Source organism: Rattus norvegicus, chromosome 1 (assembly GCF_036323735.1).
Source record: "Rattus norvegicus strain BN/NHsdMcwi chromosome 1, GRCr8, whole genome shotgun sequence".
NCBI classification, from domain to species: Eukaryota; Metazoa; Chordata; class Mammalia; order Rodentia; family Muridae; genus Rattus; species Rattus norvegicus.
Window position 1 is genome coordinate 191,013,570 of NC_086019.1, and position 11,485 is coordinate 191,025,054.

General features: G+C 50.4%; 1 protein-coding gene across 2 annotated transcripts; it reads left to right on the top strand.

The window, feature by feature from the left end:
* Nucleotides 1–62: 62 nt before the first annotated feature.
* Nucleotides 63–4,374, top strand: Cdipt (CDP-diacylglycerol--inositol 3-phosphatidyltransferase). 2 transcript variants are annotated; one of them, XM_006230208.1, is made up of 7 exons: nt 63–673; nt 769–903; nt 2,151–2,304; nt 2,799–2,880; nt 3,204–3,285; nt 3,402–3,581; nt 3,720–4,374. In XM_006230208.1, exons 1-6 carry the CDS (start codon nt 631–633, stop codon nt 3,545–3,547), a joined length of 642 nt encoding a protein of 213 aa, XP_006230270.1. In that variant the 5' UTR covers nt 63–630; the 3' UTR covers nt 3,548–3,581; nt 3,720–4,374. The 2 variants fall into 2 exon arrangements, with proteins under 2 accessions (XP_006230270.1, NP_620254.1); NM_138899.2 differs by having other exon boundaries at nt 237–673; nt 3,402–4,374.
* Nucleotides 4,375–11,485: the final 7,111 nt, after the last annotated feature.

The following is an 11,485-nucleotide window of genomic DNA, read 5'->3' on the forward strand; positions in this document are numbered from 1 at the left end:
GGCTGTACTAAGTTGCCCAATCTCTCGGGGAGGCGCACACTCGGAACGGAGGAATCGCTACACCTTCCCCTTGCCTCCAGGAGTTTACGCCGTCCATGAAATGCAAAATGCAGATTCCCTCTCAGGTCTCTTCTGCTTCTCCCTTTTCAGTTTCTTCTTTTGCGGATGGCTCTCGAGTCTCTCCCCTCCCTCGGTGCGTTGGTACGAGCCGAAGCCAAGGGGCCCGGGCAGGAAAAGGAAGCAGGCCGGCCTTAAAGGGACCTCAGCCATTATTTATTTAATTTATTTATTTATATTTAAAAGCCGCTCTCTCCTTCCTCCGATGTTCTTAACGTCCCCGACGGAAGAATAGGATCCGGGAGCCAGGCGCAGCCGGAGCTGCGGGACCCGTTGCTGGAGACAGCAGCTCTTGCCCATCGGAAGGCCAGGTGTGCGTGAGCTGTGCCCAGGGGTGTCCCGCGCCCCGGTGCCCTGCGGGCTCTAACAGCTGGGATCGCCCGGGAGAACTGGGCCCAGGGCTCAGGTGGAGCTGCCGATGCCCCGGGCTGAAAGGTGAGACCACGCTGGTGAGGCTGGGACAAGACCTTGCACCTCCAGACCTGGGCCGAGACCACAAGGGGAGCCGCCAAGATGCCAGAGGAAAATATCTTCCTGTTCGTGCCTAATCTTATTGGTGAGTGCTGCCTGAAGCCCCAAGACCAGCGGAGGGCGAGGAACCCTAAACTGGCTCCTCGATCACACCCTGTACCTCTCCCATCCCATCCCAAGGTTATGCCCGGATTGTTTTCGCCATCATTTCCTTCTACTTTATGCCCTGCTGCCCCTTCACGGCCTCCTCCTTCTATCTACTCAGCGGACTTCTAGACGCTTTCGATGGACACGCAGCTCGAGCCCTTAATCAAGGTGACAGAACTTTACCACCAGTAGCACTACTTGGGGGCCCAACATCCCTTGTTCTTTCCCTGCTTTCTCAGAACCTCGTAGAGGACTCTTTCATTATCAGCTCTGTAAGAAAGCAAAACAGAGCTGCCTGGGATTTAAGCTTGCGCTCGAGGATTGATCGCTGTTTGTGAGGGGTGTGGAAGACATAGCAGTGGGAATGGAATTCCGTTCGGGTGTGGCATGGTGGCTCATGCCTGTAATGCCAGTACTGATGAGGCAGATAGATTGCTCCAAGTCAAGAGTCATTTAGGCTTCATATTGAGTACCACATGAACCAGGACTACACAGTAAAATCCTGCAAAAAAAAAAAAAAAAGCGATTGGGGCTGAAGGTTAAGTTTGTGTTCAGAGGTTAAGAATGCTTATGCAGGCTGGAGAGATGGCTCAGCCATTAAGAACACTGCTCTTCCGGAGGTCCTGAGTTCAAATCCCAGCAACCACATGGTGGCTCACAACCATCTGTAATAGGATCTGATGCCCTCTTCTGGTGTGTCTGAAGACAGCGACAGTGTACTCACATGAAATAAATCTCTTCCTTTTGCAAAAAGAAAAAAGAAAGAATGCTTTACGGCTCTTATAGAGGGCCTAGATTTGATTCCCAGAACCCACATGGTGACTTACAACCACCTATAGTTCCAATTCCAGGGAATCCAATGTCCTCTTCAGACCTCTGTGGGCAGCAGGCATCTATGTGGTGCTCACGCATATATGCTGACAGTCACTTATACCATAAAAGATAATAAACATTAAAAAAATGTAAGAAAATAAGAAAGATTCCATTCAACAGGTATTTACTAGGTAGTCACTATGAAGAGAGGTGGCGCCGGGTGGGAGGAGAGCAGGTGGTGTTTAAGAGCTCTAACTTTGTAATGAGTTCAACAGCAGACCCACCTTTAAAACTGCCCCCAAGACTTTGGCCTGCTTGCCTTTCTTTGGGCCCTGGCTGAGGGTTAGAGGAGTTGAAGATAGTCTCCCCACCTCCATTACCTCTGCACAGCCCCATGCCTTCTCAGTGCTTGTCCTAATAGCCCGTGCCCTACTGGCCTCACCATCTGTTGACAGCAACCTGCCTTCCTCCTCTGGCAGTAGATGGTAGACACCTTCAGACCACTTTTATACTCAACCTGGGGTCCTAGGCCAAAGTGGGCACCTGTCACTGGTCCGCTCCACCAAACAGTCCCTTTCAACTTACTAGTCATTACTTTTCAGGAACCCGATTTGGGGCCATGCTCGACATGCTGACGGACCGTTGCGCCACCATGTGTCTCTTGGTCAACCTGGCCCTGCTCTACCCTCGGGCCACTCTTCTGTTCCAGCTCAGCATGAGCCTGGACGTGGCCAGTCACTGGCTGCATCTGCACAGGTCTGCTCCGATGCTAGGGTGCTGATGAGCGGAAGGGCGGCGGGCGCTGCAGTGGAGGGGGAGGGGTGGGGTGACTGCAGGCTTGCTGGGTGGTGCCTTCCTTTTTCTTCCCTCCTCGAGACATAGCCCAAAGCTTGTTTAGCATTTAGTATGTGCCCTGTAGGATTCAAATTCATGACAGCCTTCCTACCTCAGCCTCCTGAGTGCTGGAATTAGAGGCACATGCCAGCATACCCCTGTCCTTACACCCCTGGGTGATCCCTGTGTCTCTGAGCGGGCTTGTCATTCTTGCGGGAGTCTTGGGGAATTTCTAGCATGGGCCTGTATGAATATTCTAGGGTTCCAGATGGGGGAAGAATTTGTAGTGGGGCATTTAATCCTGACTCTGCCCCACCTAGGGAACTGTGTGACTTTGCACAAGATGCAGTTCTCAGCGTCACACCAGTTCCTCTGCACAGTGAGAGCTCATGAAGTCCCCTGCTTTTCTCCCCAAGTTCTGTGGTGCGAGGCAGTGAGAGCCACAAGATGATTGACCTGTCTGGGAACCCTGTGCTTCGAATCTACTATACTTCCAGGGTGAGCATTTCCTGCCCCTCCCCTACGTGATCTGAAGATAGGAAGTCTTAGGCTGAACCCAGTCAGGGGAGATGAGACAGCAGGAGTGCTCCTTAGGCTGAAGCATAGGGAGGATAATTGGTGGGAGGTCTGTGTACATCATCCTGGCAGCAGTGACAATGATACCTGTTGGGGGGGTTACAGGGTGGGAGGACCGAAGAAGTGTGCAAGTATAGTGCAGTGTGCAGCTGGCTGAGAAGCACTCCCCTGTCTGTGGCAGAAGCCCCTGTGGGTTATGGTAGGGACATGGCCCTACATCTTAGGCAACCTTATATTGTGTGCAGCCTGCTCTGTTCACCCTGTGTGCTGGAAATGAACTCTTCTACTGCCTCCTGTACCTGTTCAATTTCTCCGAGGGACCACTAGGTAGGAAAAGGGGGTGGGGGTGGAGTCCTACCCTGCCGTGCCTGGGGAGGGAGAGAGGCCTCCGTCTCACACCCCTCCACCCCCTGCTTTCGTTCTCTCTCTCTGCCTCCCTGTAGTCGGCTCTGTGGGGCTTTTCCGAATGGGCCTCTGGATCACAGCTCCCATTGCCCTGCTCAAGTCCATCATTAGTGTCATCCACCTCGTCACGGCTGCAAGGAACATGGCTGCCCTCGATGCAGCAGACCGCGCCAAGAAGAAATGATCCTCTCCCATCCCCAGCTGCCCACCTGCCCTGGGTATCTACTGTGCCACATGGCTCCTCTCCTCCTAAGAGGTCCCAGTGTCATGTCTTTCTCATGTGTTCTCTAACCTGCTGGGATTGGGGGTCACCCTCTGTTTGGTGTTGTCACTGTCTTTTTACTCCTGATAACTAGACCCAACCCGTGACCCCAAGGACCTGGCACTGCAAAGCAGGAAGGGTGCTCAGGAGGCCCACTCATCCAGCCGGTGCTCCAGGAGGCCTGTCTGAAGACTGGGTGTTGCCACATATCCTGCTGGATCAGCCTGGGGTCTGGCCTGAGACTTTGGGAACTTATACGGGCAAAGGAGTCAGGCTGATGGGCCAAGAAGGCTGGGGTACCAGGCCAGGGAGGGAAGGGGCCAAGGGCCAACTAGATCCTTCCCTTAGGCAAGCTCCTCTATCCTGTCCTGCTCTGGAAACCTCCATAATAAAGGGGGGCACCTTCACTCTTTTTGGATTTGTTTACTTTGGGACACTCTTAGATGATGGCCTAGGGTTCAAAGGAGCTGGGTAAAAAAAAAAGAAATCCACCTGGATGCTTTTCCCACAAAGGTGGTTGGCTCCTCCCTGTCATTCCAGTGACCTCAGAGAGGCCTCGAGGTTCACAAGCGTTGTCCTGCCCACCTGCTCTATGTCCTGGCTGGCCACTTTCACTGTAACCTTGATGTTTTTGACCCTCATGAGAATGTAAGCTTCACAAGAGCAGATTTAGATCTTTCTCGTCTCTGCCTGGAGTGAAAAGTAGCCTGGCATGTGGTAACTGCTTAATAAATATTCATGGAAAGATGGATGGTTTTCTCAGAGCATGGTCCTTAGACCGAGAGAGAGAGAGAGAGAGAGAGAGAGAGAGAGAGAGAGAGAGAGAGAGAGAGAGTGTGTGTGTGTGTGTGTGTGTGTGTGTGTGTCTTGGTCAACCTGGACCTGCTATCCCCTCATGACACACACACACCACATATCACACACCATACATCACATACCACATGACACCACACACATTGCTTCCTGGAACTCCTGGTCCTACATTGGCCTCCAGGTGCACCTTTACACTGTACACCCCCATACCAAATGAAGGCTTAGTGTCACCGTACACCAACTGAAGGGTTTTGTTTTGGACTTTCATTGTTAAGATAATTTATTATTTTCCTACATTGGTATTTTGCCTGCATGTCTATGTAGAAGTGTTGGATCCCATGGAACTGGATGGAGCTATAGACAGTTGAGACCTGCAATGTGGGTGCTGGGAATTAAACTGAGTCCTTTGGAAGAACAAGTGCTCTTAACCACTGAGCTAGCTCTAGCCCCAAGGCTTTTGATTTTTTCATTTTTATTTATTTTGAGATGGTCTTATCGCCCACACTGGCCTAATTGTTTTCTTTCTGCCTCCTGAGTGTTGGGATATGCCACCATATGAAGTTTTTTTTGGAGACAGCACTCCTATATTCACCCTTTCTAGGCTCAAATGAACCTCTTACCTCAGTCTTCCAAGTCACTGGAACCATGGGTTCATGCCATTAGCTGACACCAGCTCTCTTTGTCCTGGTGTTTTGAGACAAGGTTTTGTATAGCCCAGGCTGGTCTCAACTGCTCTAGGGAGCTGAGGATGACGGTGAACTCCTGATCTTCCTGCCTCCACCTCCCCTGTGCTAAGACTACAACAGGTGCCAACAGACTCCGCTCCTTCGTTTTTAAGTGTATTGGGCTGCAGTGCTAGACCCTATGTTGGCGTTGTTGGCTGACATTATTTGTTCGAGCCTCATAATAGCTTGGCTGTTTAACATTTGTGTTTGGGAAAGCAGGCATTCAGGTGTGATTTGGGGTTTGGGGAGACAGGATCTTACTGTATAGCCCAGGCTGGCCTCAAACTTCCTGCCTCAGATCTTTGAATGCTGGGTGTGTGCCACTCTGCCCAGTAGGATGAGGTGTTGATATTTTAAGTAGATGGCTGGTGAGGACAGGGAGGGAAGAGTTACTGCTCTTGGCAGAACAAACAGCCCACAGAGGCAGGGGTCCAGAGAGCACCCAGGCAATTACGAGAGATTGAAATAGATCTTAGTCCGTGTGTCTGGAACACTAAGTGCTGGGGAGTAGGAGCTGGTGAGAGCTGAGGCACCAGCAGCCAGCTGGGCAGCCTAAGGAGCTCAGTAGGACATTAGGCCTCTATTTCCTTATGGCTACCACTTCAAAGTGCTGTTCATAGAAAAGTGCATTATCGTATCTCCTGGGCATGCGCCTCTGTGTGTGAGATGGCTGGCTGTCTATTGCCCTGCTTGTCCTCTGGGGACAAAGAATGAGAGGAAGCCAGTCTGGCTCCAAAGTCCACCCTCTTTGCTGTTTCATATCAGTAGGCTTCTAAAACATAGGGTGCCCTCTGTTCCTGATGTAACCAGGTTCTGTTGTGACCTAAAGACACTGCTGGTAACGCTCCTTCCCCCTTTTTGGGGAGGCGTGTGCAGGATCTATGTGGGAGGACTGAGGTACTGGTGCTTGAGGAAAGCTGACCCCACACAAAGCTGATCACATTTCAGATGGTCCCATGACCCCTCCTACCAGGCCTGCCCCAGGGAGATGGGAGGTGGGGTGAGGAGGTCCTAAGGACCTTCCTGGAAGTAGCCCTCACTCCCACCGAATGGATCTTCTGAGGGTTCAGTCAGAGTTGTCCTCTGCTGTCCTTTCTCTCACAGTCCTGATGGACTCTAGGGCCCTGATTGTAATCATTTATGGTGACACCAGCAGCCTCGCTATTTAGGAGTGCAGATATATATATGTTCTTCACAGTGAGATTGGGGAAGCAGAGAGTGAATGCTTTGTAGCAGAATGCTGCACCTGAGGGCCTGAAGCCTGAAAGTGAACGCTGCGTGAAAGGCATACACACAGAAAAGCCTCTGTGTCCTTTGAGGGTGAGTTCCAAGTCAGCGTGGGACCTTTGGTCTCCCATTTGGTTGGAGTCAACTCCGGAAGAGCCTGCAGGGTGTAGGGCAACCAAGGACCCACAGGCAAGAGGGAGAAAGTCTGGAATTTGGTCCTGGAGTTATTATCCGTGATCTAGGGAATTCAATGGAGTCACATATGTGCAGTTAGCCCTGTCTTGAGGGATTCCCCAGGATTTTGACCAACCTTGAATCAAAAATATTTTGGAAAGAAACTATGTCTACTGGATACATTTTTCAGGTCACGGTTCCCTAATGATGTGGCATACCAACCAGCCCTACCACATGTACATGGTGTCGGGCGTTATACGGGGGTAAAGGTAGTGGAGCATGTGTGTCGGGCTACAACATACACTGAGTGGACAGATCTTGGGTTCCATGTTGGGGTGTGTCTTTGAACCAACCTTCTATGGGTATAGAGGGATGATGTAACAATTTCCTAGAAATCAACTATGTTCTTTCATGCTCAATGAATACCGTCATGCACGACATTTCAGCAGTTCATTCCATGCAACGGCTGTTCTTGGAAAGGCAGGAGATGGATACCCCCAGCTTGCTGTTCCTTTGGGTGCTCTCTAATCTCCTCTCTGTTTCATGTGGCAGTTAAAAGTGACCCTGGGTATGGGAGAGAGAGCTCAGCTGCTAGAAGCCCTCGCTGCTCTAACGGAGGAGCAGAGTTCCAGTCCTGGCAGCTCACAACCACCATAACTCCAGCTCAAGGGATCTAGGTGCCTTCTTGGTGCCTGGACTCAGTATGCAGGTATAGAAATAAAAAGACTTTCAGTCAGACATGGCGGTGCACGTCTTTAGTCCTAAAGACTTGCAACTTGGTTTGGGAGGTAGAGACTGGCAGACCTCTGAGTTTAAGGCCAGTCTTCTCTACATAGTGAACTTCAGGACCTCCAGAACTACATAGAGAGACCCTGTCTCAAAAAGCCAAAACAGAGTTTTACTGTATGGCTTTGACTGTCCTGGAACAAAGTGTAGATGAGGCTGGACTCGAACTCACAGAGACCCCTTACCTCTGCCTCCTAAGTGCTGAGATTAAAGGTGTGTCCACCACTGCTTGTCTGATATATATATTTAAAAAAAAAAAAGGCCAAAACCAGTCCTAGCTGCTATAAGAACTCCAAAATGCAGTGGTGGGAAGTTTCCAAGGCTGAGGCAGGTGGACAGGTGGATTGCTATGTCCCGGAGGCCAGCCTGTACTGTATAAGGAGACTGTCCCCATCCCTACCCTCTAAATTTTTTTCTCATAAAAGGTTCCTCGGGGCTGGGGATTTAGCTCAGTGGTAGAGCGCTTACCTAGGAAGCGCAAGGCCCTGGGTTCGGTCCCCAGCTCCGAAAAAAAAAAGAACCAAAAAAAAAAGGTTCCTCAAACCTGTTAATTTTCCTGGTATTGAGCCAGGTAAGGCACCTATTCTAGAGCTGAAAAAAGTGGCTTGTCTTGAATTTCATCTTGAATATAAACACTGTTGTTTATATTATTTATCTTCTGGGCAATTTATAGGTAAATTTGGTAACTGATGGAACCTGCCTCCTGTGTGAACGTGGACCCTGCTGTGTTCTGGTGAGGTGCTTTCCTATCACTGAGGTAGACCTGTCTCCCCGCCTTGCTGGGCCAGTCTTCACTGCAGACAATTTAGAGTGATTTCCCTACTGCCTGGGATTGTAAACCCTGTGGAGTAGATACAGTAGTCAGGTCAGGCTAGTTACACTGTGGTAACATCCACTCCGGTCTCCGATGGCATACACATTTCTCTCCACTACTGTCTGCCATGGTTTACCTGTGGTTTAACATGATTCACCCTATGCCATTTTTCATCTAGGATGTAGGCTGATGGAGTAGCTTGTGTAGGGGGAACCTATATAGGGGGGATATAATGGACCATATTTTTATATGGAAAGAGAAGAGAGTATAGTGATTATGTTATGTTATGTCCCCACCATTTCATTGGCTATAACAAATCACATGAGCAACCTGTTGGGCACTAGGCATCCATGTGGAGTCATGAAGTCATCGACTGGAAGAGAACCCAGGGTCAGAGCTGACAGTAAGGCTGGAGAAATGGATTCTGAAGCCGGTGGTGCTGGCTGAGAATGTAGGTAGGAGAAAAGAGAGTTTGGGGGGAACTTCCCTGAGGGCTGTGTAAAAAAGGCAGCACTGGCCAATGGTGAGGCAGAAAGAAAACTAGAGTGTGTGGTCATGGGAGCCCAGTGTGGAAAGAGATGACCTGTCAAATGACAGGCAAGGCCAGACAGGAGCAGGCTGAACTGAACAGGTGTGGAGACATACTATGACAGTCTGAAAAGCCAGTGAGGCATGAACAGTGGGAGCTAAGACTACAGAGAACTCTGGAGAGATCTGACTGTGAAGAAACAAGAGAAAGGAGTGTGTGTGGGAGTCGGGAAACTCTTGGGTCAGAGGAGGACTCTGGTGTCCTGCTCTATTCCTTCCTACCTTATTCCCTAGAGACAGGGCCTCTCATTGAGTCTCTAGCCACAGTTTTATGACTAGGCTGGCTAGCAAGCCCCATGATTCTGTCTCCCTCCTCTCACAGTGTTGTGGTCAAAGCCTTATAGCCTGGCCATAGCTGCTGACTTTTGAGATTTTTAAAAGATTAATTTTTTATGTGCATTGGTGTTCTGACTATGTATTTCAGTGTGAGGGTGTCAGATCCCCTAGAATTATGGACAGCTGCCATGTGGGTACTGGTAGTTGATCCTGGGTCCTCTGGAAGAGCAGCCAGTGCACTCAACCACTGAGCCATCTCTCCAGCCCCCACAGCTGCCTTTTATGTGGGTACTCTGAATCCAGGCTCTGATCCATATGTTCTTGCACAGGGAAGGAGTATTACCTGTTTGTTTTTATAGAGTTGGAGGAATTTACACTGACTGATGACTGGGGTCCCAAAGAGAGGAAGACATCGGTGGTGACAGAGGCAGATGGGCTTCCAGTTCCTTCCGCTGCTCATGTGTGGATCGTGTGTGGATTGCTGCTGGGAAGGAGTGAGCCTTTCTGCCCGATCTGCTTCTATTTTTTTCAAAGAGGTGAGAAAAAGTGGGCGGGGGAGGAGGAGGGTGTGAAGAGGAGGCATGAGGACTTGTTCTGGAGGGAGGGGATCTCGGAGGAGCTAAGGGGAGCAGAGCTCCCTGGAGAGTGTGGCTGGAGTCTAAAATGAGACTGGTCACGTGCTGGGGTCTCCTCCAACAATAAGCAGCTGGCTTGGTGTTACAGAGGGAAGGAGGGAGCTGATGGACAGGTGCCACATGCCCACGATCCTAACGCTAGACAGTGAGGCTGGAGGACTGAGTTCATAGTCAGACCCTGTCTCAAAGGAAGCAAGCAAGGAGTAGGGGGAAGGGAGGGAGGGAGGGAGGGAGGGAGGGAGGGAGGGAGGGAGGGAGATGGGGCGAGGGAAGGGAGTGGGTACAGGAAAGAAGGAAGAGGTGAGAAAAGAAAACCAAATGCCTGGGTATAATGCAGTGATGGGGCATTTGCAGTGAGAACCCTGGGTTCCATCCCTAACCGTGGGTATGGGGGTGGGGGGAGGGGGCTTTGCCATCTAGCATGACAAATATGAGGCAGATGAGGGAATCAGAGGCTTTGATCAAATCAATCATAAGGACAGAGTCCGAGGTGGTGTGATTATTGTCCAAGGACAGCCCTGGAAGCCAGTAGCTGAGACCTGGACAGCCACCATGTACATACAATCTTACTTGTCTCCAGAGGCCCTTGGTAAGACACAGCATTTAATAGGCAGCAGGTACCAGTTGAGGAGCTATAAATTAATTAGTTCTCTTGAGGAAAGACTCCGGGGAAGTCTGGGGAACTCAACGCACACCAAGCCAGAACATGAGTTGTGAGTTGATAATGGGCAAACCCTGGGCTTTATATTCGGGCTTTAGAAGAGACACCCACCACACAAGTGCAGCTCAAAAGCACTCTGAGAAGAAGCAAGGCTCTTGAGATGGAGATGAGGTACTAGTGAGGAAAATGAACAAAAACATCACCTAACCTTGTTTAGCGGTGGGAGCCATGGGCCCATTTCGAAAATGGGAGATGATTAGAGGGACTGAGTCAGCTGCCTTCATGGACACAGAGGGAACGGGACCCATTTTCTCTCCCCACCCCAGGATCATTCTACTTCCACAGTGGTGATGGGGCAGGCCTAAAACTGCACTGGTTTAAAAAAAATCTGAGGGGCTGGAGAGATGGCTCAGTGGTTAAGAGCACCAACCCACTCTTCCAGAGGTCCTGAGTTCAATTCCCAGCAACCACATGCTGGCTCACAACCATCTGTAATGGGATCCGATGCCCTGTTCTGGTGAGTCTAAAGACAGCTACAGTGTATTCATATAAATAAAATAAATCTTTTTTTTTATTCTTTTGGTTCTTTTTTTCGGAGCTGGGGACCGAACCCAGGGCCTTGCGCTTCCTAGGTGAGCGCTCTACCACTGAGCTAAATCCCCAGCCCCAAAATAAATCTTAAAAAAAAAAAAAACCTCTAAAAAAAAAATCTGAGCACCCTGTCCTCCACTGGTGTTCCCACGCTGAGTAAGCTTTCAAGACCCTTTACAAGTTCAGGTAAAGTTTGAGGGGCAGATAGGAAAAAGGCACCCAATGCTCCTTAAGAGCCCAGACCAGAAACTTCGGAGTGTGCTCTAATCCCGTTGCCCCTGGCAAGGTCCTCTCTGGGACGAAGCAAGCACAGAGGTGCCCAGGGCAGGCCTGGCTCACCTGCCGGTACTGCAGGCTGCTGGTGAGGCCGGCAGGTGGTGACAAAGGAGAGAGTCCAAAGGCTGAGCGGGCTCTGTGCCTGAGGGTGACTCCTCAAGTAGGTGGCCAGGATTCATGGAAAAGAGCTGCTAGCTGTTGCAAGTGCAGGAGTGCTCTCAGGTGTGCTGGCCGGACAGACAGAACCCTTGACAGAACCGTCTCTTCCTACCCAGGCTCTAAAGAGTTGCAGTC

Excerpts from the sequence above, each read along its gene's own strand:
- Cdipt (XM_006230208.1), top strand. The coding sequence starts at position 631 with ATGCCAGAGGAAAATATCTTCCTGTTCGTGCCTAATCTTATTG. Across the intron at positions 674-768 it reads GTTCGTGCCTAATCTTATTG|GTTATGCCCGGATTGTTTTC; the intron begins GTGAGTGCTGCC and ends TCCCATCCCAAG. Across the intron at positions 2,881-3,203 it reads GAATCTACTATACTTCCAGG|CCTGCTCTGTTCACCCTGTG; the intron begins GTGAGCATTTCC and ends TATTGTGTGCAG.